Consider the following 25,891-nt stretch of genomic DNA (forward strand, 5'->3'; position numbering starts at 1 on the left):
TTTGGTTTACTTATTTTTATATTTTTTTTACAATATGTTACAAGTTGAATGCATAACACATATTAACACACAGTAACTCGGATCTTTTGATCAGTGTTATCATAGTAGTCATCTTCTGAGTCTTGCAATGCTTTCTCCACACATGCGTACAAGTCACTTGTATCAACATGCAAAATGGGTTCACTGAGTTTTCGACCTTGATCAGGCAAACTATATGTGTCCGAAAGTCTGACATCACTATTTTGCTGATTGTGTGATGGCTTTCGTAGCCTTGTATCTAGACTTCCAGTATACGTTATGTCTATTGGTTGACCTTGTGGTTTATCAGACGGGTGGCATTGTGCACGAACATTATGAATAATATAACTTGTATCTCCATATGACCTTTCGGAATACGGATGAATATTCCTGACTTCCGGTTGTCGTTGACGCTGCTGGCTTCCATTGTTCTTTCGTCTCCAGGAATTAGTAGGAACGCCATCCCTACTTATTACATAGTTCTGCTGTAAAATTCTTTGGGTTGTTCGAAATGGCGATTCTTGAGCATCACATGGAATTTCATAAAGGACTTCTGGTTCTGATGGTGTTGCGTGATTACCATTTGTGTCATTTGCATATCGCAAAATAGGATTTTCCATTCCTTTTGGATATCGCACCGTCTTGAATTCGGTTGTTCTCGACCTGCATCTGCGGAAGAATAAAAAAAACTTTCTTTTCATTTTAAACAAAAATGTATACGACTAAGAAGTCTAAAATTATTCTATGATTTAATAAATGATAGTTTATCAAATTATATATACTGCGCAATGATACATTATTCCTGTCACTAGACTTATACATGACTTTTATGTAATTTGATTTGCTGGTCATACATGGATCTGACCTTAAACATAAAAATTTGGGTTGTATGAAAGTGACACAGCGCAGTAGACAATGGACTGCTTAACATTCCGAGTAAGCAGAGCTCATTATCGTTTTCAGAGTGCTGTTAAATAATAAGCAGTTCGTTGACTTTTTTTAAACATTTTTTTTTTCAAGATTATTTTTGAGTATTTTTTACTTTCTTTCATATATTCTTGGTATCTCTAATTTTTTCAGTCTTTGAACGTTATAACTCACTACAATTTACGTTTAACCAGAAAGTGCATGATTCATTATCTTTGAATTGCGATGCGCAATTTCATCAAAAACAAAATCAGAGACAAGACGAGACTAGAAACATTACTTTTTTCGAAATCATATATTTAACGTTAAGAAAATAAAGCTCCAAAATGCAGTGACGTTGACACAGAATTATGTATTGTGTTTAAGTCAATAGACCATGACTGAGAGGACTGAGTCATGCACAGATAAATGTGCCACGCACTATTTACACACAAAGGCAGAACCATGTTATGCGTGAATCGTGCGATATCTGATTTATCAAGGCAACCTTCGTTTTGTACACGCATCGTTGACAATATAATGGAATCTGATGCGACTGTCATACAAGTGATAGGTCTAGCTAGCTATAAAACCAGGTTCAATCCACCATTTTCTACATAAGAAAATGCATGTATCAAGTCAGGAGTATGACTGTTGTTATCCATTCGTTCGATGTGTTTGAGATTTTTATTTTGCCGTTTGATTGTGGACTTTCCTTTTTGAATTTTCCTCGGAGTTTTTGTGATTTTACTTTTTTCGTATAATCCATTTTTTTATTGCAATATTTTTAAAAAGTTGTATAGTTTCTTGGATTTTCGTGTATATTTTGCATCTACAACTCCTTAGTGTATTCAATATGTTATTATCTTATACTAGTAATATATAAATTCGCGTTATGTTAGATAGGATTCAGAAACAAGCAACAAGTGCTTATAATAATTTGTGGCAACGGCGCCACCGTTGTTCGCTAAGTTACTTGTGAATAAGTATAAAAATCAGAAATCCCGAGCTCCAAGAAAAATTCCAAACGGAAAGTCCTTTATCAAATGGAAAAATCAAAAGCATCAAACAAATTGAGAATCACTGTCATATCCTGAATGGTACAGACATTTCCTTATGTACAAAGTGGTGTCTGGTTTAAACTTGGTTTGATAGCTACAGAAACATCTATCTTTTTGTGCTGACATGAATTGTCATTGATATGGTTATATTTATAAATTTACTGTTTACAAATTTTTGAATTTTTTGAAATACTAAGGCTTTTCTACCTCAGGCATAGATTACCTTAGCTGTAATTGGCATAACTTTTAGGAATTTTGGTCCGTCTAATTCTAGAAACTTAAATCACTTATGTATTTACCCAGGAGTAGTTCACCTTATCTGTATTTAACAAAACCGTAGGACATTTGTATCCTCAATGCTCTTCAACTTCGTACTTTATTTGGCCTTTTTAACGTTTTTTGATTCGAGCGTCACTGATGAGTCTTTTGTAGACGAAACGCGCGTCTGGCGTATACTAAATTTAGTCCTGGTATCTATGATGAGTTTATTTATAACAATCGCATTGAATACCATTATATTGACAATAATGCGTGAGCAAAACAAAACAAACAGACACAATAGGTAATTATGTAAAAAAAGATTGGAACAGTAGTCAAGATTGGGTTATATTTTTCATCCCTATTAAACAACTACAACGTCAACAAAGAAAAAAACAAAACGGTATATACACAATTAATAGACAAAGTGCATAAGAAAACATGATAGACAAACACACAAAAATGACCATAATATAATACGTCAAACGTTTATTACCAAAATTGTACTAAACAGTAAAGGTTAAAAATGTACAAAGGTATATAGCACGTAATTAAGATGATAAACAATGTAAATAGCTAGAATCTATATTTCAATACCATCATGTACTTTTGTGAAGTTGATACGGAATAGTTATCAACAAGATTTTATGGAAAGCCATACGGGACCCCCGACTCCGTGCAAGTTTTACAGTGTAATAATACAGTACTTGTACGGCCGTGTAAGATTACCGAATCCCGTGAATGTTTTTGCCGACTCCGCGAAAGTTTTGGACCGACTCCGTGAAAGTTGTTGACCGATTCCGCGAATGTTTTATACCGACTCCGTGAAAGTTATGAACCGATTCCGTAAAAGTTGTTGACCGACTTCGCGTTTTGGAACGACTCCGTGAAGTTGTTGACCGATTCCGCGAATGTTTAATTCCGACTACCTTAAAGTTATGAACCGATTCCGTGAAAGTTCTTGACAGACTTCGCGAAAAATGTGAACTGACTTATTGAAATATTTTGTAAATTCCCTTTCGTTATAATGTCTGAATGGATTTTTAACATTCAATTCATTCAAGTACGTAACATGCCAAAATTGAACATTGCAAGAATGCAGCCGGCTCTGGTTATTTTATAAACTACATTAGTGATCTAAATAGTTCTTCTTGAAATGATAAAAACAAATTTAAATGAAGTGTACATGAGTGTTTGGATCAGAGTCTTCATACTTGTTTTCTTTAATTTTTCGACTTTTTTTCTCTCTATCCCTTTCTATTCTTCATGATTTACCATCCCATTATTCGTTTTATTTTCTAGCACTCCACTATTCTCATTTCTTTTGTATCTGGCGCCAATTATTCTCATTTCTATATTAGTATGAAATTCAAAACAGTGTAGCTGTGGCCATTGATTGACCCATCAAAATCATCCATTGACTGGGACAATTTAAGTGAACGTTTGTCTGTAACAACCACTGTTCATGACGTACCTACGATAGACATTTAAACTGTGGGGTCACCAAAGGTTTCTTAACGCCTTTAATTATAAAATAATTCGAAAAATTAATCAGGAATAACCTTTGTGTTTTGATTTATATAATTGATATAAATCAAAATATCGTGTTATTTCTGATTAATTTTTCGAATTACTTTATTTAGGTGTTAAGAACCTTTGGTGACCCCATAGTTTAAGTGTCTTAAAAAAGTACATAGTGAGCATTGGTCGTTACATACAAACGTTCACCTAAATTGTCCGAGTCAATGAATGATTTTAATGTGTCAATCAATGGCCACAGCTACACTGTTTTGAATTTCATACTATTAGCATATTATTCTCTATTTTGTAAACTGTATCCACACCCTCATACGGATATTATTGATATCATATTTTAAATTGTGATATGGGGAAAAAATATAATGCCTCAAAATGCTTGAATGGCTCGTCCTGTTAATTTAATTCACGTGTAGATATCAACTTAATGAATTGTGATGTGGGAACAAACTTAAATATCATATGTTCCCTCAGCAATCACATGAATACATATGACCAATTACATGTTAGATGTTTCCAAGACAACACCTATAATGTCATATGCATGGGACAGTTTCAAGAGTATGAATTTGTCTATCAATAACTACTAAGTTAAACAAAGTAGTATATTTGGCGAGTATAAAGATGTCTATGGAATTTTCTGTTATTAGATTTATGGAAGATGTGGTATGAGTGCCAATGAGACAACTCTCCATAGAAGTCACAATTTATAAAAGTAAACCATTATAGGTCAAGGTACGGTCTTCAACACGGAGCATTGGCTCACACCGAACAGCAAGCTATAAAGGGCCCCAAAAAATTACTAGTGTAAAACCATTCAAACGAGAAAACCAACGGTCTAATCTATATAAAAAAAAACGAGAAACGAGAAACACTTAAAAACCACATCAACAAACGACAACAACTGAACATCAGATTCCTGACTAAGGACAGGTACAAAAAATTGCAGCGGGATTAAATGTTTTAATGGTACCAAACCTTCTCCCTTATCTGAAACAATAGTGTAACATCACAACATAGAAAGACACACTATAAAATATCAATTGGAATGGCTTAACTCAATCAAAAAACGTAGTAACACAATGAACATACACTGAACGAATAAATTTGATCTATGATACAATGTAAATACAAAGTTGATAAAAATATTAATATTAATAAAGTCAAAGAAACTAAACAGACTCAAAGATCAGTAAGACAAGATAAAACAAAATAGAGATTTTTGTCATGAAGTCTATTCTCATCTAAAAGGTTGGAGAGTATATATCTATCCTTTGTTTGATATGCCCATAGATCAAGGTGAGCGACACAGGCTCTTAAGAGTTTTTTTTAACGCTATGCCAAAATTCGATATTGACAAAAAGAATAACAACAGTATTAAGACACTACATAAAAGCATAAAGACATATAAATTCACCTCATGAAGTAGGGGATGTTCCCAGGTGCTCCTGGTGGGTAACAAGAATCTGGTCAACACGTGAAGCGTCCGGTGCTACTTTTCGCTCATTGTCAGGGTTTATCCGCTCTCTTTTTGTCGAGCCTTCGACTTTAGTCGAAAAAGCGAGACATAGCGATCCTACATTCCGTCGGCGTCGGCGTCGTCGGCGGCGTCCACAAATATTCACTCTGTGGTTAAAGTTTTTGAAATTTTAATAACGTTCTTAAACTATCCTTGAATTGTACGAAACTTGGACAGAAGCTTGTTTATGTTCATAAGATAGTATCCAGAAGTAAATTTTGTAAAAATAAAATTCCATTTTTTCCGTATTTTACTTATAAATGGACTTAGTTTTTTCTGTCAGGAAACATTACATTCACTCTGTGTTTAAAGTTTTAAAAATTTTAATAACTTTCTTAAACTATCCTGGAAATGTACAAAACTTGGTCAGAAGCTTGTTTATGATCAGGAGAAAGTATCGAGAAGTAAATTTTGTAAAAATAAAATTCCATTTTTCCCGTATTTTACTTATAAATGGACTTAGTTTTTCTTCCAGTCAACATTACATACAGTCTGCAGTTAAAGTATTTAAAACATTTTTAAGATTCTTAAACTAGCCTGGATTTTTACCAAACTTGGACAGAAGCTTCTGACAATCAAAAGATAGTATCGAGAGGAATAATTTTATTGATTTTTTTCATCATTTTTGATGAGTGTGTGATTAACAGCAAAAGTAGGCGAGACACTGGGTTCCGCGGAACCCTTACACATTTTTTTACTGTACGAGCGATATATGTATACCGCGAACCACAATGTGAACCTTTTTTGGGAGTGAGATCAGGATAAAGTTCGAATATCACGGCCCAGGCCGCGTGTAAATTTCCAACAAATCTATGGCTTCCATGAATTATTTCTTAAATAAAAAACGTCGTATCAACTATCGGAAGCCCTCTCGACCAATCATATTAACGTATTTCCTAATGTGCAAATCATATAAGAATTATTACTGGTCTTTTCCCCCTTCCTAAGACAGTTTTACGCTTGACGAAAGCAAGCTGGATAACGGCTCCTCACACTCGAATCAAGCTTAAGCAAGTCAAGTTTATAAATATTATTAAGCCCATACCGCATAGTCAGCTATAAAAGGCCCAAAAAATGACAAATGTAAAACAATTCAAACGAGAAAACTAATGGTAGGCTAATTTATGTACAAAATAATTTACGAAAATTAAATATGTAACACAGCAACAAATGACAACCACTGAAGAACAGGCTCCCGACTTGGGACATGCAGGCACACACAGAATGTATATGTTCCATCTTCAGACATAAATTCATTTACTCTGTAACCTTTTTTAACATGTTTTTTTTTAAATAATTGAGTTTTTATAAACAAATCTAGCGGAATTGTCATAACTCATACTTATGTTATATTTCCTATTTTATAACACTTATGTAGCAATGTTACATAATGTTTTCTTATTTACTAGAACCGATTTGTTAAATTTATTATGCACTTTCTCGTAGCTGAATCTGTGAATCAAGAATAACATAAAATAGTTAATTCTAGCTTTATTAAACTCTAAACAATGGAATAATATACTTCCACATTTAAATATCAATTATAATATGGGTTTTATTGATGGGCGATATCTTTTTTGCGCCTAAAATGAACTCATTTGCGCCACAACTTATTTACGCCAATGCATCTTTTGCGCCACTCCAATTTAAAAATTATAGGTATCATTTGCGCCAAAAAAACAACATCTAATTGCGCCAATTTTATGAATTTATTTATTTTTACTTATATATATCAACTAAATAATTGACTTCTCTCCTCCTTCATCCATGCATAGGACCATCAATTTACCGCCTGGCAGAGTTATTTTAAAGTCATTTTAATACATAAAATATGCTGAATCATCTTTGTTTGTTGCAACACCAAATATCATCAAGAATTTGTGAAATTCGGATTGATTTTTTTGTTGAACTGGATGAAGTTTCCTTCTTTCTCTGTTTTATGTATAGTTGAAAGAAGGAGGTTAAACATATTTCAAATATTAATTATTGTAGGAGGTTGCTCAGATAACATATCAGTTGCTTTTTCGTTTGCATGCTTTTCTCAAAATCTGTCTTTCTAGTTTCTGAGTATTAGTTTCATGTAAATAATCTAAAAGCCTAGAACAACTCGAATATCTGTGTATCTCCATCTAATTTCTCTAACAAATGCCTGACGAAATGTATGTTCTTCGACAACGATGACAAGTTATCCTCTATCAGACTCGTATTTCTCGAACGATATATTATCAGACATCTTTACATATGAAAAAATATTCTATTGATACTGAACAAGTTATTTCTTGGTGACTTTTCTTAATTTTTATGAGATAGTATTAATGAGTAAACCCATTTACAGGATAAATCAACAGGAACATACTTTTAAAACCTTTGAAATAGTTATTTTTTCTAGTAGGAATAATGAATATCAGTCTATATATGATATTTGTATCCTCAAAAGAAAAAATGATAGACAGTTCTTTTCGTGAAACTATAACAATTGCTAAACTTGTCTCCTGGTTCTGCTACTAATTGTATACATGCATTATAAAACAGCAAAAGAAAAAAGATAATCCGCACTAAAAAAAAAGAACATCTATATATTGTATTCATGTGGAGCAAGTTATCAAAATTAGGGGCGGTACTGTCAATATAGTAACATAAAAAAATCCGCATATATTCTCGTTTTATACCGTTTACATAAACAAAGAACCCCACCCCCCCCAACAAAATTCCCTTCTAAATTATTTTAAATTTAAGATCAAATATTAAAAAACTATAAGAGGTAAGAATAAAATTGTCAAATACATATTAATACAATGACAAGTAGCGAATAATACAAAATAATTATGCATTATATAATTATAATGGTTTTAATGATTCCATGGAGATGGCTAATGATATGTATGAAATGGACACAGTCGGCAATACATTGTATTACACGGCCGCGACCATCACTAATTACTAACGTTATTAATCAAATTAATTACTACAGAGTCGGCATCAATCTTACACGGCCGCGAATGTGCTATGTAATTAAATAAAGTTATCAAAGTCGGCATCAATCTTACACGGCCGCGAATGTGCTATGTAATTGAAATAAAGTTATCAAAGTCGGCATCTATCTTGCACGGCCGAGTATGTCAACTGGCATTGCGTTTAAAGAGTTTGTTAAATAAGTCGGGCTATATCACTCGCGGAGTCGGTCAGGAACTTTCACTGAATCGGTCCAAAACTTTCACGGAGTCGGTCCAAAACATTCGCGGAATCGGAAAAAACATTCACGGGTTCGGTAATCTTACACGGCCGTGAAAGTACTATATAAAACATGCACGGAGTCGGGGGGTCCCATGTGGCTTTCCATAAGATTTTGGTATCTTCCGTTGGCTATTTTTTAGAGAAAGGACAAGACGTTCTTTGACATTACCCCGACTCAACAACGATCTGCGCAGACAATGGTTACGTTTTATAAAGCCTGAGTCGGAGATGCAAGCTCTCGTTTACCGAATGCGTTATGAAATGTATCTCCAATATGAAGGTGAAGATGGAATGATATAACTGCTGCTAAGGTGGGGTGAATTTATAATTTCTAAATTAAAACCGTTTCGTTTTTCATAGAATCTGATTCTGAGATGACTGCTTATTTCAAGTTCTAAAAATAAGTCATAAGAAGCCGTATCTGTCGTTTCTTTCAATTTCTAGTTCTAGAGGATTTATCAATAAGCAACGGCATCAAATAAGAAAAGTTTGAATGGTTAATGGAATGAACATCGCCAGTATGCATTTGATTCATAAATTGAATGATCTGGCTTCTTTGATCTTCTTTTTCTTTTACTAGTGTCTACAGAAACTCAGAATAATATGAAAATAAGAATAGGTTGGCAAGGAGAGGTAGACAAGGTTAACAAATGAAAAAATATATTTAATCAAAAAGGCCTCTTAAACAGTTTTAGCTTGTATAATACTTATATTCAAAGATTAGTTAAATGAAGGTCTATAAATTGTATGGTCTGTTGTTTTCCTGACTTTTTCATTTGAAGTATAATCAATTACTGATCAGTTCAGTTTTTATTGAAAACACGTATCAAATTATCTTTTTTTTTAAACTGCACGAATTTGAAGTATATAACTAACTTATAAAACTGTTATCATAATGTTGATAAAAAAAATTTAACATTTCATAGATTATTATTCTGAATGTCATTTCATGGTTTTGTCATATAAGAACTTATTACACAACTATCTATTTGTAGACAAAAAACATTTTCTTACACAATCTTTGATCTTTTTTTGGTCTTTGTCGAATATGTAAACATCTGCTCATTAACGACTTTGTGAAATGCCTTTGCATTTTTTTTTTCATTATCATGATGCAAACTTATAAAAATTAAATGTATCGGTCAAACACATTGACGTCAGAAAAATTGCACGAAAATAGTTCTGACAACTGTGATATAATGACACCAAAATGGATCTTACAATACATGGTCCTATATGTTGAGTAAATTCAAATAAGGCTAATTGTTAATTTGTTTGTATTCTTCCATATTTAATTTCATTCTGTATTTGTGCTGAGCAAAACACTAAGTAAAAAGGGTAAAATATTTACCAAATCATTGAAACGTTTCTCCAAAAAGCGTATCAAAGCTGGGTATGCGATTGGTTCTTATAACTATTGGCAAGTGTGTAATTATGTGATCAAAAACAACTAAGGCGTAAAGATGGCTTTGAACTACAATTTTAGTGGATGTTGGTAGATTTTGAGTATCACTTATTAAATCAACTTTTTTTTCTTGGTGAGCAAAACACAACATTCTTAACTACAACTAAAAATGTGCCGAAAGTAAAAAAAGAAACTAATTTAACACAGCACTTGCTAATGAAATAACTATTATCAGGTACGATCTGAGAGTTTGGAAATCTAAACCAATAGGCTTTAAACAGAACAACCTACACTGTTTGGGGTTTATAATGCCAGTGAAGTTTAAAACATTAAATTCAACCACATTGCATAACGATTAAATTGAAATTTATAAACACAATAGATCACTTTAAAAATTTATGATGGTATGCATTATCTTTCAAAAGCTAATATATTAGTTATATTGATAATATTCATCGATGCAAAATGTTACAGAAATATGAAAAACTCACAATGTTGTATTAAAATGTCTAAAACAGCTATTTAAAATATATTTCCACGTTTTTTTTTAATATGAAGTAGGTTCGAACCGTTTTTCTCATGTTGACCATGTTGAAGAATTGGGAATACATATTTTGCATGTCAATGTATATTGGTCATACCTTATTAGTATAACATTATAAGACGTACCTTTTGCCAACGTATATGATTATACAAAGTGAAAACACAAATCCCATGCCTGCTGCAACCCCTATTGCAAGATACATTACTGTAAATATAGAAATAATTTTTTTTAACCTAGTTTGGTCAATTGTGTATCATAATTGCCTAATCTACGATCTACAATTGAAATTCAATAACATAAAGCCTAGACTCTGGACGATGTAAATTTAGTTTTTATGTTAACTTCCAGATCTCTGTATTTTATCGAACTTATATTGTTGTGATTTGGTAACCAGTTGATAGTTATCAAACATTAATTCTACTCATATAATAGTAGAGTTTTATAACAGTGATATTTCATATTTAAGTTAAGTCGGCTTCATATCTTTACTTACTTCTAGAAATTGACAATGATGGTCGGTTGAAAACAAAACTTTAGGACGAAAGATATGATTTCAGCTTCACAATTGTGAACTTTCCATTTCTAAGTAGCAACATTCCAGCAGCACCTGCATACGGGGAATATATCTCCCAATTGATACGATATTCCCGTGCTTGCATTTCCTATCATGATTTTCTTGATAGAGGGTTGCTGCTCACAAGGAAGCTATTAAACCAAGAGTTCCAAATGGTGAAGTTGAAATCACCCCTTCGTAAATTTTACGGATGCCAACACGAGTTGGTTGACCGTTATGGAATAACCGTTTCACAAATGATATCGGATATGTTCCTTAGGTCGTAACTACAACCCCCTTCCCTTTCATGAATGTGACTACCGAATTAGACTATTTACCGGATTTGTTGTCACATAAGCAACACGACGGGTGCCACATGTGGAGCAGGATGCTTACCCTTCCGGAGCACCTGAGATCACCCCTAGTTTTTGGTGGGGTTCTTGTTGTTTATTCTTTAGTTGTCTATGTTGTGTCATGTGTACTATTGTTTGTCTGTTTGTCTTTTTCATTTTTAGCCATTGGCGTTGTCAGTTTATTTTCGATTTATGAGTTTGACTTTCCCTTTGGTATCTTTCGTCCCTCTTGTAAGGTATAAACAGAAAAAGTTGGAGACAAAACAAACGGAATTTTATTTATTAAAGAGGCACTAGCTGTCAATTTTATGTTCATCGATTTGACTCAAATTCTCATGTTTCATTTGTAACATGTTAAACATTTATCCAAATTATAAAAAGTCTAAAATAAACAATTTACAGGGCATGAGCTAGAGAATATGTAGCTTTGTTCCGTATGTATTTTAGTCTAGACGCTTTCTTATTACTATCGAGTTGACCTGCGAAGACCTCCGATGCTCATCTAAGCAATACAAACATAAATATAGATATAAATAGATAGTGAACTCGTGTGATTGAATTTACCTACGTCTTTTAAATCAATTTTAAAATATATGCTAATCATCGTTTTTACCTGTTTAAGAAAGATTTTTAGAGCAAATCAGCCAATCAAATGATTTGCCTTTGTTTCAATTTCAATGTTGATATTCTTTTCCTTTAAATAACCGAACACGCACAATTCATGCGATTCATCACTAGCTAATAGGTTAAATTTAAGTTAACATTAATACGGATTTAATGGGATCGAATTATTCATTTGCAAGTGAATAATTAATAATCAATACTTCTTTGCTTATTTTGACATTGACCCATACTGGCTGCTAAAATAGATTTATAATTTCACTATTTTACTTTCATTAATTATTAAACAAAATAAATCATATTTTGTATTTTTTATATATCTCGTAGCTATTGTCCCTAAAAGAAGGGGTAAAATAAACGCAACTGTATCTACTCAATAGGAGTTTAAATATAAAAAGAGTGAAGACGAATCGAATTCTGTGTTCATAAATCGAATTGTAAATAAACGGAATTGCATATTCTCCAACAACAGTGAAAACAAAACAGAATTGCATGCTCTGAAACTGAGTGATTGTCCCTCGATGTGGTAAAGCATTTCATGCTTTATCTGTCTAATGGGATGAGGATATAAAACATAGCAAACATAAACAAATTATTCATTACCGCCACCGTAGAACTTCAAAGAACTAGTGTATGTCGGATATTACGTTATGATGTATCATATATCTCATCGTACACAAAAATTCAAAGATCATATATACCTGACTTATATAAGAATGTCTGATAATCCTCCGTGCTCTCTAAAGTATTTGGATCACTCGAGTTTGAGGCGTTTCGGCTTTTTCTAATCAGTATTTCTGCGTCCATATATGGTGTCATTTTTTGTGACTTCAAAAATGTTCTTGTTGTTTCTTCGTAACTTTGTATTGAGTCCGAATGTTGGAATTTGTGTGCTTCACTACCCCTTATGTCTGAAAATAGATAGTGTGTTCTAGTGTTGTTTTAATACTGACAGATGGTTTGCATTGATATCAAAATATTTAGAAAATACAACCCTCTACATAATAACGAAGCACGTGTAGCGATGGCATTATGCATGTGTTTATTCCAGTTGTTTTTGTTTTGTTTTTGTTTTTTTTACCAAATCCCCATTTCGGATCAAGACTTCCTTTCAAACATATTTGATCCGGATGCAAGAAATTATCAAACGTGTTTTTTTTAACTTTTTTATGACGCTATCAGGGAAGTGTATGCGAAAATTACCTCTCCAATGTTATTCCATTTCGAACTATGGTTATGTTATGGTTTTGGTTTGTTCTATTGAGGTTCTGTCATTAAGTGATGACTGGATTTTTCAACGGGAACTGTTGTAATTGACTACTGTTTTATCAGACTGTATTATCAAGAGTCTAGAAGCAAGAGTTCGTACAAAAAAAAATAAAGTAAAGCATTTATTCAGTAGAACCACTTGAACAGAATATTTGGTGATAAAAACTAAAGTTTCCCAGGGTACCGTTCAACCATTGCTAGTATCCTTTGGTTCAGTATTAGCATGATTCAAAGGATATATTGTGATTTTTTTTCAAATTTGGCACTATGTGCGCTGATCTGCTTACGCCATTTTCACTGTTTCAAATGCTTGCAAAATTTGTTATGTTTTTATGTTTGGGTTCAAAAGAAATGTGGGGTGACGGTGTTAATTACATATGGGGCTCTCATGCAAAATATATCCGAATGTAGTCCTGCAAACGAATTATGATAGTTTGCTTACCATACTGACATATAAAAGGTTTTTTCTCCAAACAGGAAGAAGGCACAAGACCAAGTGAACCCTCTATATTAGACAAAGCTACACACTTATCATTGTCAGCAAATGTTTTACGATTACGGAACAAACTGGAAGATATTGGTAATCCTAGAAAAAAGAATATTAGATCTTAATGGACTAGTATTGTACATACTATAAGTAAGTATGCTTGCATTTTGTACACTTGAAATGCATTGACTGGTTTGTCTTTTAAATACTGCATTAGTTATGGTGGAATTTTAAGGGTGACTGAAGATATATTATACTCATTTCGAAACGAATAGATACAAGACAATGACCAGTGGAACTGGAAGCTCAATATATCCATGTTATTTGGACTATGTTGGATAGTTGTCTCATTTACTATTATTGGTACATCTCCTTACTTTTATATAGAAAGTTATATATGACCATATGTGACGTATATATTAAGTATATGGCATCTCAATCATAATAGTAACCGGGAAATTGTCTATTTAAAAAAAAACCATGATTGTAACTATAACTACTGATGAAACTTGTCCAATCGACAGTAGGTGAAGATTATTCCAACTTTGTTATGTTTCAAGGGGAAAGTCTTGATCTGACATATTATCTTTTCTTCAAGATTAGTACAGTTGGTATTTTCATTATGTAAAATGTTTAATTTACATTTTAACAAATTACAGCTGAAGATTAGATGAATATCATAACTGCAAATTTATGAATATCATTAATATTACCATTGATCCATTCCCATCGACGAGAACGCTTTAATCCAACCCAATACTCTCCTGGTGGAAGCAGACTTATATCCTCGTTATCATACATCATGTTGACGTCAACTATAGCAGTTGCACCATTGAGCAGACGACAACCTTCTATTGACGCTTGCCATGTATCAGGTTGAATGGACGATCTGAGACAGTGTTTCTTAACACCACATGCTTCGTGGTCCTCTGTTCAAATATTAAACATAATTGAATTAACTACTTGACTAACATCATCTCACAATGTGACGTAGTTGATTGCAAATAATTCATCAAAGGTAACATAGTGAAATTTGGCATGCCTCTACAAAAGATCTTTTTAACAAAGACGTTTGAATAAAAAAAAGTATAAAAGCCTTTGTACGAAGTTGAAAACCTTTGACAACCAAAATTACCGAAAGATATTGAAAGTACGATATCATTACTGCTTACACTTAAATCAATGGTAAATATAGTCATTGTTGGTAACAGTTCGTTACGGTATGAAGCTTCCTGAAATAACGGTATGTATCATACTTTTTTATGAATATATTGACGTCACGGATTCACCTAAATAAATATACTTACCAAAATGACAGATATATCTCATTCTCATGTTGCAGGATGAAGTCAGCCATAGTAAATCATTCTGACCCTGTTGCTTCCTAATGTAAACACATTCGTATTTTTCATTAGGCTCGTTGGCTCCCCATAACACAGCCTTGTTGTCTGTAAAATCAATAGAAGACATAGTGTAGCAATACAAAAAAGAATAGTATGATAAGATCTCACCAAATCAATTGTCTAATATCTTCACTCTTAGGTTATAGAATGGTACTTTTTGTTTAATCGGGACTCAGGATTTAATATTTAAAATCCAAAAAAAATATACACGATGCCAAATTTAATTACCATCTCTTAACGTAAACAAAATTGACAAACGATGCTCAAGAACGCTAGGAAGATTGCATCTATATATTGTTCTTGTCTGTGATGTTCAAATTTTAGGGCATTAGTAGCATTGCACTTTTTAATATTACAACTTTTTATACATTCGATTTATTTCGACTTGGTGGAGTAGACTTGAACATTACTTAGCATATGCTGAAAATGAGATAAATTTGCATGATCTATCGTTCAAACGTAAACAAAGGCACCTACCAACGATATACAGAAGGTAAGGTGATAGAAATAACTCAGATGTAAATAATTCTGGCTAAGAAAATGATTTAATAAAATCTGTTTGATATTGGCATATCGAGCTATGTTACTAACTGAGATTATACATGGATACTCCTTTCGGTCCTCCACAGAGTTCGGATGGATTCCCATCACACTTTACATCACAATGGTCATCCACTGTACGACTAAAGTTTCGTAAGTTTTCTTCACATAAACAGTAAAAACTCTGTCGGAATAAAATTGAAATATTTATAAACTATTAAATCAAATACATAATTAAACTAACCTATATATAAATATATACTAATAGAATATTATTTTATTACAGACCAAACATGCAGTTTTAAATCAATTAGCCATAAATGATATCCGAAAATATAATTCGAAAATATAATTCGATGCTTTAGTTCTTGCGTTTAAAGGGAATTATAGTAAACATGGAAGAACCAAGTTCGGAATTTGACAACCACTCTAAAATTGTTCCATTTATGAATATCATTGATGGTCTTAGAAGCAATTATTTGACTGTACGTCATGTGTGTTTCACTTCTCTGATTCTTTTATTTAAATCAATTGTGGATATTGTACTGTACAGGGGACATTGAACATTTTGGTAGATCTCAACTAAGGAAGTTGACAAAAAACAAATACACTTACTAAAAAAGTGACACTTAGTGATTTAACCTGATTTTTGTTTAGCTGTTTATGGGCGGATGTAGATTAAAAAAACAAGATTGCAAGCTGATCAGATGAACCCAAGGACAAACTAATATGAACACTTATGTAAAACTGCAACTTAATTTCAAAAGTCTCGTATTGACAGGTGGCGGTACTAATGATTTGTAATTTGAATGGCCCCATAAATGGCAATATACTTCGTTATTTAATCTGCTTTAACAAGCATCTGACTGGTGATATCTGCTGATTATTACAAAACTGAGAACCCTATCCTTTCCATGATATTTTCTGAAAACGGACAGATTATACAAAATGGGAATCATTATGCAAAATAAATCTGAAAAAATATCCAAATTTGTATACGCAAAGCGAAAAGTTTAAAACGATCCAAAGGGAAACATCCAAATTTATAGATGAAGACAACCGACGATATCCTGGCAGAAAAGAAAAGTGACAAAAGGACAACAATCCTGTACAAAACATTACACTTAAAACTAAAGCCTGAGCAACATGTAGACATTCTATAGGCGAAGCACATTAGCTAAATGAAAGACAATTATACAAACAATTTTCCAATAACACATTGGCAGGATTTATAAATTCCGTGCCATGCCAAAACAACATTACCAAAAAAATGGACTAAACAGTAAAGGTTTAAAATATTCTAAGTCAAATAAAAAGGACACTATAATACGCCATTCAAGTGATAACAACATCAGTACATAAAATATCTACTTCAAAGCCATCATATAATATTTTTGAATTTGATATGGAATATTTATGACTATGTCTTAGTATTTTCTGATGAACTTTTTTTAAGAAAAAGGAAGAGACTTCTTTGACATAACCCCGCGTCAACTTTCTGTCCAGACTCTGGTGACATTGTATAGTCAGGTAGCAGCTGCAAGTTCTTTAATATCGAATGAGTTGGATAAGTATATCCAATATGCAGGTGAAGTTGGTATATTGCTGCTACGGTGGAGGAATTTATAATTGTATATCCTTTGTTATAGATTCTTGAACTTATATAATCGCTTATGTTAACTTCGATGTATAAAGCTAAAAATGAATCAGAGGAAGCCGTGTCTGTAGTTTCTTTTTTTTTTTTTTTTTTTTTTTTTTTTTTAATATTAAACATATTTTATTAACAATCACCTGTTACATCAACCCTCAGTTGCCCAGGGGAGCAACTAAGGGGGCCCCAATTTTTTACAGTCTCATTTGTCGGGAAAAAAGCAAATGAGAAAAAAACTCCCACTATGAATTATTAACATCACCTTTATAAATCTTATCTATCCTTGTACAAATGTACATGTACCTGCAATCATTATCGATCTATATATCTTTACCAGCTCTCACCAAATATAATTTTTTGAATAAAGTATGTTTTTATCTTAATTTATTTCTCACAAAGGCTACCTGTATTTATTAGGCAGTTTCAATTTTATCGTACACATCAAGTCTTTTGTTATGTTAATTTAAATTACCTTTAATTTCTGGTCGAGTGATCATTTACCACGTGCGATTTGTTAAAGGGATGTGTAGTTCATTCATAAAAAAATGGATTAATGATTTTGATTTTCAAAAAGGATTTATTTCAAAGATATGGTGAGTAAATATTTGTTTATAAAATGAACCTGTTGATCCAACATGACTTGTTACAATTAGATGATATACATGAATTACATACACAATAGAAATTACATGCAGGGAGTTGAGAGCAGTGTACATATTATTATTCAATCGGTAGTAAAGAGGTCACTGCACTGACCTGACCACACAAAATATATATTTATATACAAAAAATGTCACACATAGTAGAAAAGGCTTCGTTTTTCGTATTTGGTTTAAGACATTTGAGCAAAAATTGCATTTCATGTTTTATCATATTTAAAATCACCGATTTACTTATCCCTTTCTTTTGATATTTTGCGATATTTCTAGTTTTCCAGATAACCCATTTCGTGATTAGAAGAACCGTGTCTAAAATTTGGGTAGAAGATGCATCTGCATTAATGACCCCAAAAATTATACTTGTTTCCGATTTTTGTAATTTTTCGATATTTAATTTTGAACAAAATTCCCATATTTTCTCAAAAATTTCCTGGCAAACGTCTTCCACCAGTTTACAATAAATAAAAAGATGAAAAAGTGATTCGTTTTCATTGCAAAAGTGACACTTCCCGTTTGAGCGATTCATTTTTTGTAATTTTTCTTCAGTGTAAATTATATTATGTAGTAACTTCCATTGAAGTTGTTTAGTTTTTCTGTTAGCTAAATTCTTATTTAAAGTTTCCCAAATGTATTCCCATGGTAGTTCATTCCCAAAATGTAAATTCCACTTAAGCTGGCTATTTGGAGCTGTTTTATTCTCATAAAAGTATCTAATATCTTTAAGGCATAATTTTTTGGCATCAACGACAACTCCATTTTTTATAAATTGACAAGAATTTGTAATTTTTATAGGTCTATCAGAATGACTTTGTATGATAGAGTCTGTTTTTAAAACGTCAATTTGTTGAGGTGTTAACGAAGATTTAATGCGGCTATATTGTGGAATCCAATTTCTTTTATCTTTAAGACTGTTAAAAATATCGAAAGAAGTTTTAAAGGATTTATTGTTTAAGTCCCATATATCTTTTATTTTTTTTATTCCACTGGAGGCAAAATTTGCATAATATAATGCATGTCCCTTAAACTTAAATTTACAATTGCCGAATATATTTTCTTCTAAAAGGTCTTCTTTCGTGACCGGTTTTTGGATTTTCTGTAAGTCAGTCCAGGAAATTAAAAGTTCTTTATAATATTTGGACATTTGTATTTGCCTAAAACATGTAGTGTCCGAACAAGAACATATAAAAAAATCTGTATCATATTTTTCGTCAAGTGACGTTAACCAGTATTTTCCTATTGCATTCCATTTTTGTGTTTTTGAGTTGACAATACTGTACATACTTTTCACCTGTTTTGATTTAATAAAGTCCCTTAAGTTTATCATTCCTATCCCCCCTTTTTCTTTCGGTAAACAGCACACTGTTCTAGCGATTTCATTTGTTTTCCCATCCCATATAAAGGACCATATAATATTATTTAATTGTTTTTCGTATATATCCGGGATACCTCTCATTTCAATTTCGTATCCAATGACAGACAGAACAAAAGATTTAATAATTAAAACTTTCCCCGTAAATGTGAGATCTCTGGATTTCCAAACTTCCATACAGTTTTTTATCTTATTTATTTTTTCTAACCAAATTTGATCCAAGTCCACCCCATATCCATGTTGCACCCCTAATGCTTTCACAGGACGCTTAGACCATTTAATTTTGTTAAATTTTGGTTTTTTATTTCGCCACTTGCCTAAATACATGCCAACAGTCTTATCCATATTCATTTTAGCCCCCGAAGCATTTTCGTACAGTTTTAAAGTTTTAAATGTTTCTTCGATAGACTCCTCGCTTTTATTAAAGAGTTGAGTATCGTCAGCAAACATATTTAGCTTTGTTTCAATATAGTCCCCAGTTCTAGTAGGAAGTTTTATTCCTTCTATATTAGGATTATTTCTAATTGATGCTGCAAGTGGTTCTGCTTGCAGGATATATAACATCGGGGCTATTGGGCATCCTTGACGAATTGAACGGGTTATGCTTACGAATCTGGAAGTAAACCCATTCGTATGAATACACGTCTTGGCGTTAATGAAAAGCATTTTTACCCAACTCCTGAATTTTTCCCCAAACCCAAATTTTAATAAGCAAAAATCGATCCATTCCCATTCCGCCCTATCAAATGCTTTTTGTTGATCCAAAAATAATATTGCACCCTCCTCATCTTCTAATTCACAAAAATCTATAACATCTTGTAGTAATCTATTGCCTTGAAAAATGTTGCGCCCTTTGACAAACCCTTTTTGATCGAAATCAATTATTTGCGGTAATACATTTTTTAACCTTTCCGCGAGTACTTTGGAAATAATTTTATAGTCCGTGTTCAAGAGCGTTATAGGACGCCAATTTTTTATGTCCTCTCTCTCCCCAGACTTGAACATAAGCGTAATCATACCTCTATATTGAGATTCACAGAGCAAATTGTTTTCAAAGATTTCCTTAATAACCGCCACGAAGTCGTCCTTTATCAAATACCAATATATTTTATAAAATTCATTTACAATTCCGTCTTCCCCAGGGGATTTATCAGGTTTTAAAATTGTAATGGCCTTACTTATTTCATCCAAAGTTATTTCCATTTCACATGTTTTTTTATTTTCTTCGGTTAGTTTATGGTCTATATTCTGTAATAGATTTTCTGCAGCCTCCCTATCCCACCCCTCGGACGTAAATAATTTTTTGTAGAAAGATACTTGTTCTTTTAAAATAGATTCTATATCATCTTTATACTTTCCGTCTGCACCTTTTATTCTAGACCATAATTTTTCCGCGCCCCTCTTTTTTTCTAGATTAAAGAAGTACCCTGTAGATTTTTCGCCTTTTTCGTACCAATTAACCTTAGACCTAATTCTGACTGCCTCTGCTTTTTTGTCATAATATTCTTTTATTTTAACTTTTAAATCATTTAATTCGTTTTCATTATTCATGTTATTTGTAAGATCGGATCCCGTAATTTTATCCAATTTTTTTCCCCACTCCCTTATTTGTTTTTCTGTAACGTTTAATTGCTTTGCCACTTCTATAGTAATACTTTTTATTTTTATCTTAGTTTCCTCCCACCATTCAAGACTATTTTTGAACTTATTTTTTTTTAATTTCCAGATTTCCCAAAAGCTTTCGAACGTATTTCTAAATAAATCCGATTGAATAACTGATGAGTTCATTTTCCACGTTCCGGGACCGCGTTCTGGTTCATTTGTAGTTTCTTTGATTTATTGTTCTGGAGGACATACTAATAAAACCCATTATGAAAGGATTGGATTGTTAATAGAAAGAACATCATCAATACATCTGTATGTGAAATTAAATAGATGATTATCTGTTCTTCTTGCTTTTGACAAGTGTCAGAAAGAACTCCGAATCAAATGAAATAAGGGTCGACATGAAGAGGCGCACATATTGTTCTTATAGAAATGCCGACAATTTGTTGAAAAAGTATATAGTAACTTCCAAATTCAACAAATTTGTTGACAATAAGAAACTCTAACGTACCGATACCGTAATTTGTTTCTCTGTGTAGCTTGCTTTACCTTTTTTTCACTATTAACAAAATAAGTCGTATGGTATCTCAAAGCAATAAAGTTAGATTGTATGCTACCATTTTGATATATTGAAAAGCATGGTTATTGCCTTTAAAACGATATGGTTTTTTTTTTCAATTTGATGTAAGGTTTTAATAGAAGTTATGTCAGAGAAAGATCGAGATTTAGAATTATCAATAAGTTCTTTAGAGTTTTTAGAATCTACATATGGTTAATAGTTAATACCACTAAACGAGTTTAGTAAGAGAGTAAGACCTTCTTTCACTGCGGACAGAATTTTGGTCAATCTAATAGACAATTTATTTGTAGAACATGCAGATGAGACGGTGATGGATATTATAATTATATTGTTCACTATATCGCTGTTGGTTTATATGTATCTTTTTGATAGTCTGTTGCAGTTTCACGTGGTCTGTCTGTATATGTTCACAGTAATCAAATGAATCGCCTTTTTGTTCTTGATAAATTTACTTTAAAACATACTTGCTAGGTTTTTATCGAGAATTTTGAGGACTTCGAGGAAAGCTCAAAAGATTAGTTTTCATTTCTAATAAATAATGGCAAAAGTAGTATACCGCTGTTTGAAACTCATAAATCGATAGAAAATAAGAAATCCGGGTTACAAAAAACAAAAAACAAAAAATGTTACAACCCGTGGTGCAGCGCAATCTCGACAGCGCCGTTGAATTGATCATCCCGGACGTTTCATGTGATCCAGAGGAATGTTATTCCACAAAGCAAACTCAAGCTGACTTTATGATATTGGTGGTGGTTTTCATCGTCTAAACCATGTCAAATCTGATGCAAAATTTGCTCGATCGGACCAAAATCCAACGAAAAGCATGACTTTTGGCCAAGACAGGTGCCCAATGTCTATGTAACAACCACTGACGGTTTTAGGTACATAATGAATGATTTTTGGTCTACAGAATTCGATGTTTATGCCAGACGGCCGTTTAGATGTCACTAAGGAAAGACTGTTTTGCTCTTTAACAATTTCTGCGCAAATGGTGCTTTACTGAAATTGCTCCGACGGTTCTACCGTGACACCATTCAACTCTTGTGACCTTTGAACAGCCATCAGAGTCGATTTCGGATATGTTAAAGACCAAATGTATAGGTCTTGCTGAGCGTTCTTGCTTTTTGTATCCCTGGATGTGGCTTATCATTAAATGATCCATTTTGGTTGAATTTATGGATGATTTGGGTAATTGTAGAGGCTAAAACTTTAGTCTTCTCGTAATTGTATGCTGTGAAAGGCTTCATTGGATCATGTTCTGCATGTCGCTGGTTGCCAGACAGTCCTGGCATTTACTCATATGTTTATTGCAGTTTCTTAACAATAAGGGCGGGACAATTCATGACATTAGCCAAGCTTTAAATGACAAAATCTTAAAAATGGTGCGTATGTTGAAAAGCGGTGTACTCGGTTTCTGTCCGTTCAAAAAACCCCTTACTTCGCATTTGTTCCAGAAATTACTGATCCGTAAAATTGTCGACAATTGTCTTAAAAGTAATTTTTAACCAACTATACAAAGTTCTAATATAAATAAAATAAAATTTATAAGAATTTTTTGAAAAACAAAAGTGTTGTGTTTTCATATGCACTCAGTATATACTTCAAAACTAAATACATGAATTTGGGATAGAAAGGTACCGTGACACGTCTTATAGTAATGTGAATTCACACTCAAATATAAGAGGAAACAAACGACACATAAAAGAACTATAAAAGAACAATGGTCATATTCCTGACTTGGTACAGGGCATTTTTTAAGGGAAAAAATGGTGGGTTGAACCTGTTTTTGTGGCATGCCAAACCTCTCGCTTTAATAGCAAAGTTAAATATAACATTAAAATGACAACATAACATTACAGGACTACAATACAAATGAATAGGAGAACATATTGGACAAATAAACACACGAATAATAGCTAACAAAATGCACCAGGTTTAAAATTTTTAAAATACGCCATAAGTGCGTTTCGTCCACACAAGACTTACTAGTGACGTATAATTGATAATTGTAGTTACGACGTAAGGAACATATCCGATATCATTTGTGAAACGGTTATTCCATAACGGTCAACCAACTCGTGATGGCGTTCGTAAAAACATTTTTGATCTATAAAAACCTAACGAAACTGCTCCGTCATTAACTTCTCAACCTAGCGGTTCTTTGAGTTGCTATAAGCAAACACAACAAAGAGAAAAATCATAAGAAAGATCTAGGCGATACTGATACTCACAACAAATAAACACAACAATAAGAAAGACATAGGCGTTATTAATTTGTACAAATCGTTACCTCTTTTGAAAGTAATGGTAAGCTATAATAGAAAATTATTGATAGAAAGAGGTGTCCAATTTATAAATAAGAAGCGATATCTGATTTTCGTATTATGATACTAAATATATGTGATAAGCTTTGGGTGGAACAAACGTTCAATATGAAACATTTGGCCAAGTAAAACATTATATAAAGGATGTGAATAGAAAACTTCATATTCGTCCACTTTAAAGTTGACTTAAGTAATACTCACTTTGAGTCCAATTACACCCTTCCACTTGCATTGCTTGAAACACTTTTCTGCTGACAAATTCTGAATAGCATGACCTCCCAGTATAAATGATGGTCTGTAACATCTCCTATGAAATATCAGCGGTGCTAAAGGGATTTCTGCGTCTGTATAAAGATATTTGTAAAATAACATAATCATAATTATCTCTTAGTTTGGATATATTTTTGAGCATCATCAAAGCAATACTTAACGCTAAGTGTTTATAAAACATTTAATCAGTTGGGGTATGCCTAGTAGATCCAGAAATCTTTTAGAACTTGTCATAATATAATTCGAAACCAACTATCGAAGCTGAGAAATATATGACGAAAAATGTCATACTCGTTTTTAAGTATAAATTTTAAATTCAAAGTACCAGAGTTCATATATATGATATGTCGTGTTATATCGTAATGTTGATTTTCTGTCTCATTTGCGTATACCTATGTATCCATTTTTATGTATATGTTTGGACAGATGCAATGTGGATAAATATTGTAAAAGGGAGACGAAAGATACCAAGGGGATATTCAAACTCATAAGTAGAAAACAATCTGACAATGTCCGTCACAATTAGGATATATATTGCATATGCAGGTACTGGTGGAATGTTGCTACATAGAAATGGAAAGTTGACAATTGGGAAAGTCTTCAACTTGGGATCTGAAAACATCTCTTGTGTTGTAAAATTTAGTTCTGAATAAACTCATCATAGATACCAGTATTATATTTTGTATTTACGCCAGACACACGTTTCGTCTACAAAAGACTCATCAGTAACGCTCGAATCCAAATGTTAAACGGACCAAATAAAGTATGAAGTTGAAGAGCATTGAGGACCAAAATTCCTAAAAGTTTTGCCAAATACCGCTAAGGCTATCTATTCCTGAGGTAGAAAAGCCTTAGTATTTCCAAAATTCATTGTCAGTTTCTAGTATGTCAAGATATGAGGCAGACTTAACCATATCAGTTGCATCCAATATTTCAAGTTCGATGGGATAGATGTCCATAATAGTAACCAAACTAAGAATTATTTAGTTAGAGGACATCATGTATATAGCGGAACGTGAAGTTAAAGGGCAATGCTAGCTTCTTTTCATTCTTCTGTAGAAACTTTTATATGGAGTCAGTCTCATATGGATAAAGGAATAAGTCGACAAGAAGAGGAGCACAGTTAGTTCCCAGTGCAACAATGCCAAATGATTGTTTGTTGAAAATCAAACATCTTGATAACGCAGATTTAGAAACATTTTGATTGCATCAGAGTGGTTTTTGACACGGTACGATTCGTCCTTCTCTAAAACAAATTCTATGTTGACCATGAAAACAGAGTATAAATTCAGCATGCACTGATAATGTTAACAATGAACACTAAAATGTATATTGTTCATACCTGTTCCTTTAATTTTGGTTATCCAATTAAATCCTTTGTCATTCAGCAAACCTCCTACCCAGAATCCATTGCGACTTTTCCAGCTGTCAGGTATGAGATTCATGCTATATACATGAGCAAGTTGGCCATTGTTCATGTTACAATACCATTGGCTATCCTCCCAGGATTTTCCTTCCTGTACAACTTGATAAATACAAGTTGCATAATCTTAAAAAATGGACAGAGAGTATTATATTAACATACACAGACCCGCACACAGTGTTAGTCTGCTTTAATTTTAGCTTTCGTGTCTCTTAAGGATTTTGGCTGATGAAGGTCACATTTCATAACTAAAATCAATTTCATAAATAATGTTTATTGCATCAAAATAACGAAAAATTAGGT

General features: G+C 32.7%; 1 protein-coding gene across 3 annotated transcripts in view; it reads right to left on the reverse strand.

The window, feature by feature from the left end:
• LOC139512760 (uncharacterized) overlaps nucleotides 1-25,891 on the reverse strand; it is a 34,893-nt gene continuing 9,002 nt past the window's right edge. For all 3 annotated transcript variants that reach the window (XM_071300632.1, XM_071300633.1, XM_071300631.1), the window contains exons 2-10: nucleotides 25,508-25,714; nucleotides 24,097-24,239; nucleotides 15,759-15,891; nucleotides 15,072-15,212; nucleotides 14,478-14,693; nucleotides 13,720-13,863; nucleotides 12,710-12,919; nucleotides 10,607-10,685; nucleotides 1-687 (exon numbers count right to left, since the gene is read on the reverse strand). In XM_071300632.1, coding sequence (XP_071156733.1) covers nucleotides 63-687; nucleotides 10,607-10,685; nucleotides 12,710-12,919; nucleotides 13,720-13,863; nucleotides 14,478-14,693; nucleotides 15,072-15,212; nucleotides 15,759-15,891; nucleotides 24,097-24,239; nucleotides 25,508-25,714 — 1,898 coding nt within the window. In that variant the 3' untranslated portion in view covers nucleotides 1-62. The remainder of the gene's footprint in view (nucleotides 688-10,606; nucleotides 10,686-12,709; nucleotides 12,920-13,719; nucleotides 13,864-14,477; nucleotides 14,694-15,071; nucleotides 15,213-15,758; nucleotides 15,892-24,096; nucleotides 24,240-25,507; nucleotides 25,715-25,891) is intronic.

The sequence above is a fragment of the Mytilus edulis genome, chromosome 2 (genome assembly GCF_963676685.1).
Source record: "Mytilus edulis chromosome 2, xbMytEdul2.2, whole genome shotgun sequence".
Taxonomy (NCBI): domain Eukaryota; kingdom Metazoa; phylum Mollusca; class Bivalvia; order Mytilida; family Mytilidae; genus Mytilus; species Mytilus edulis.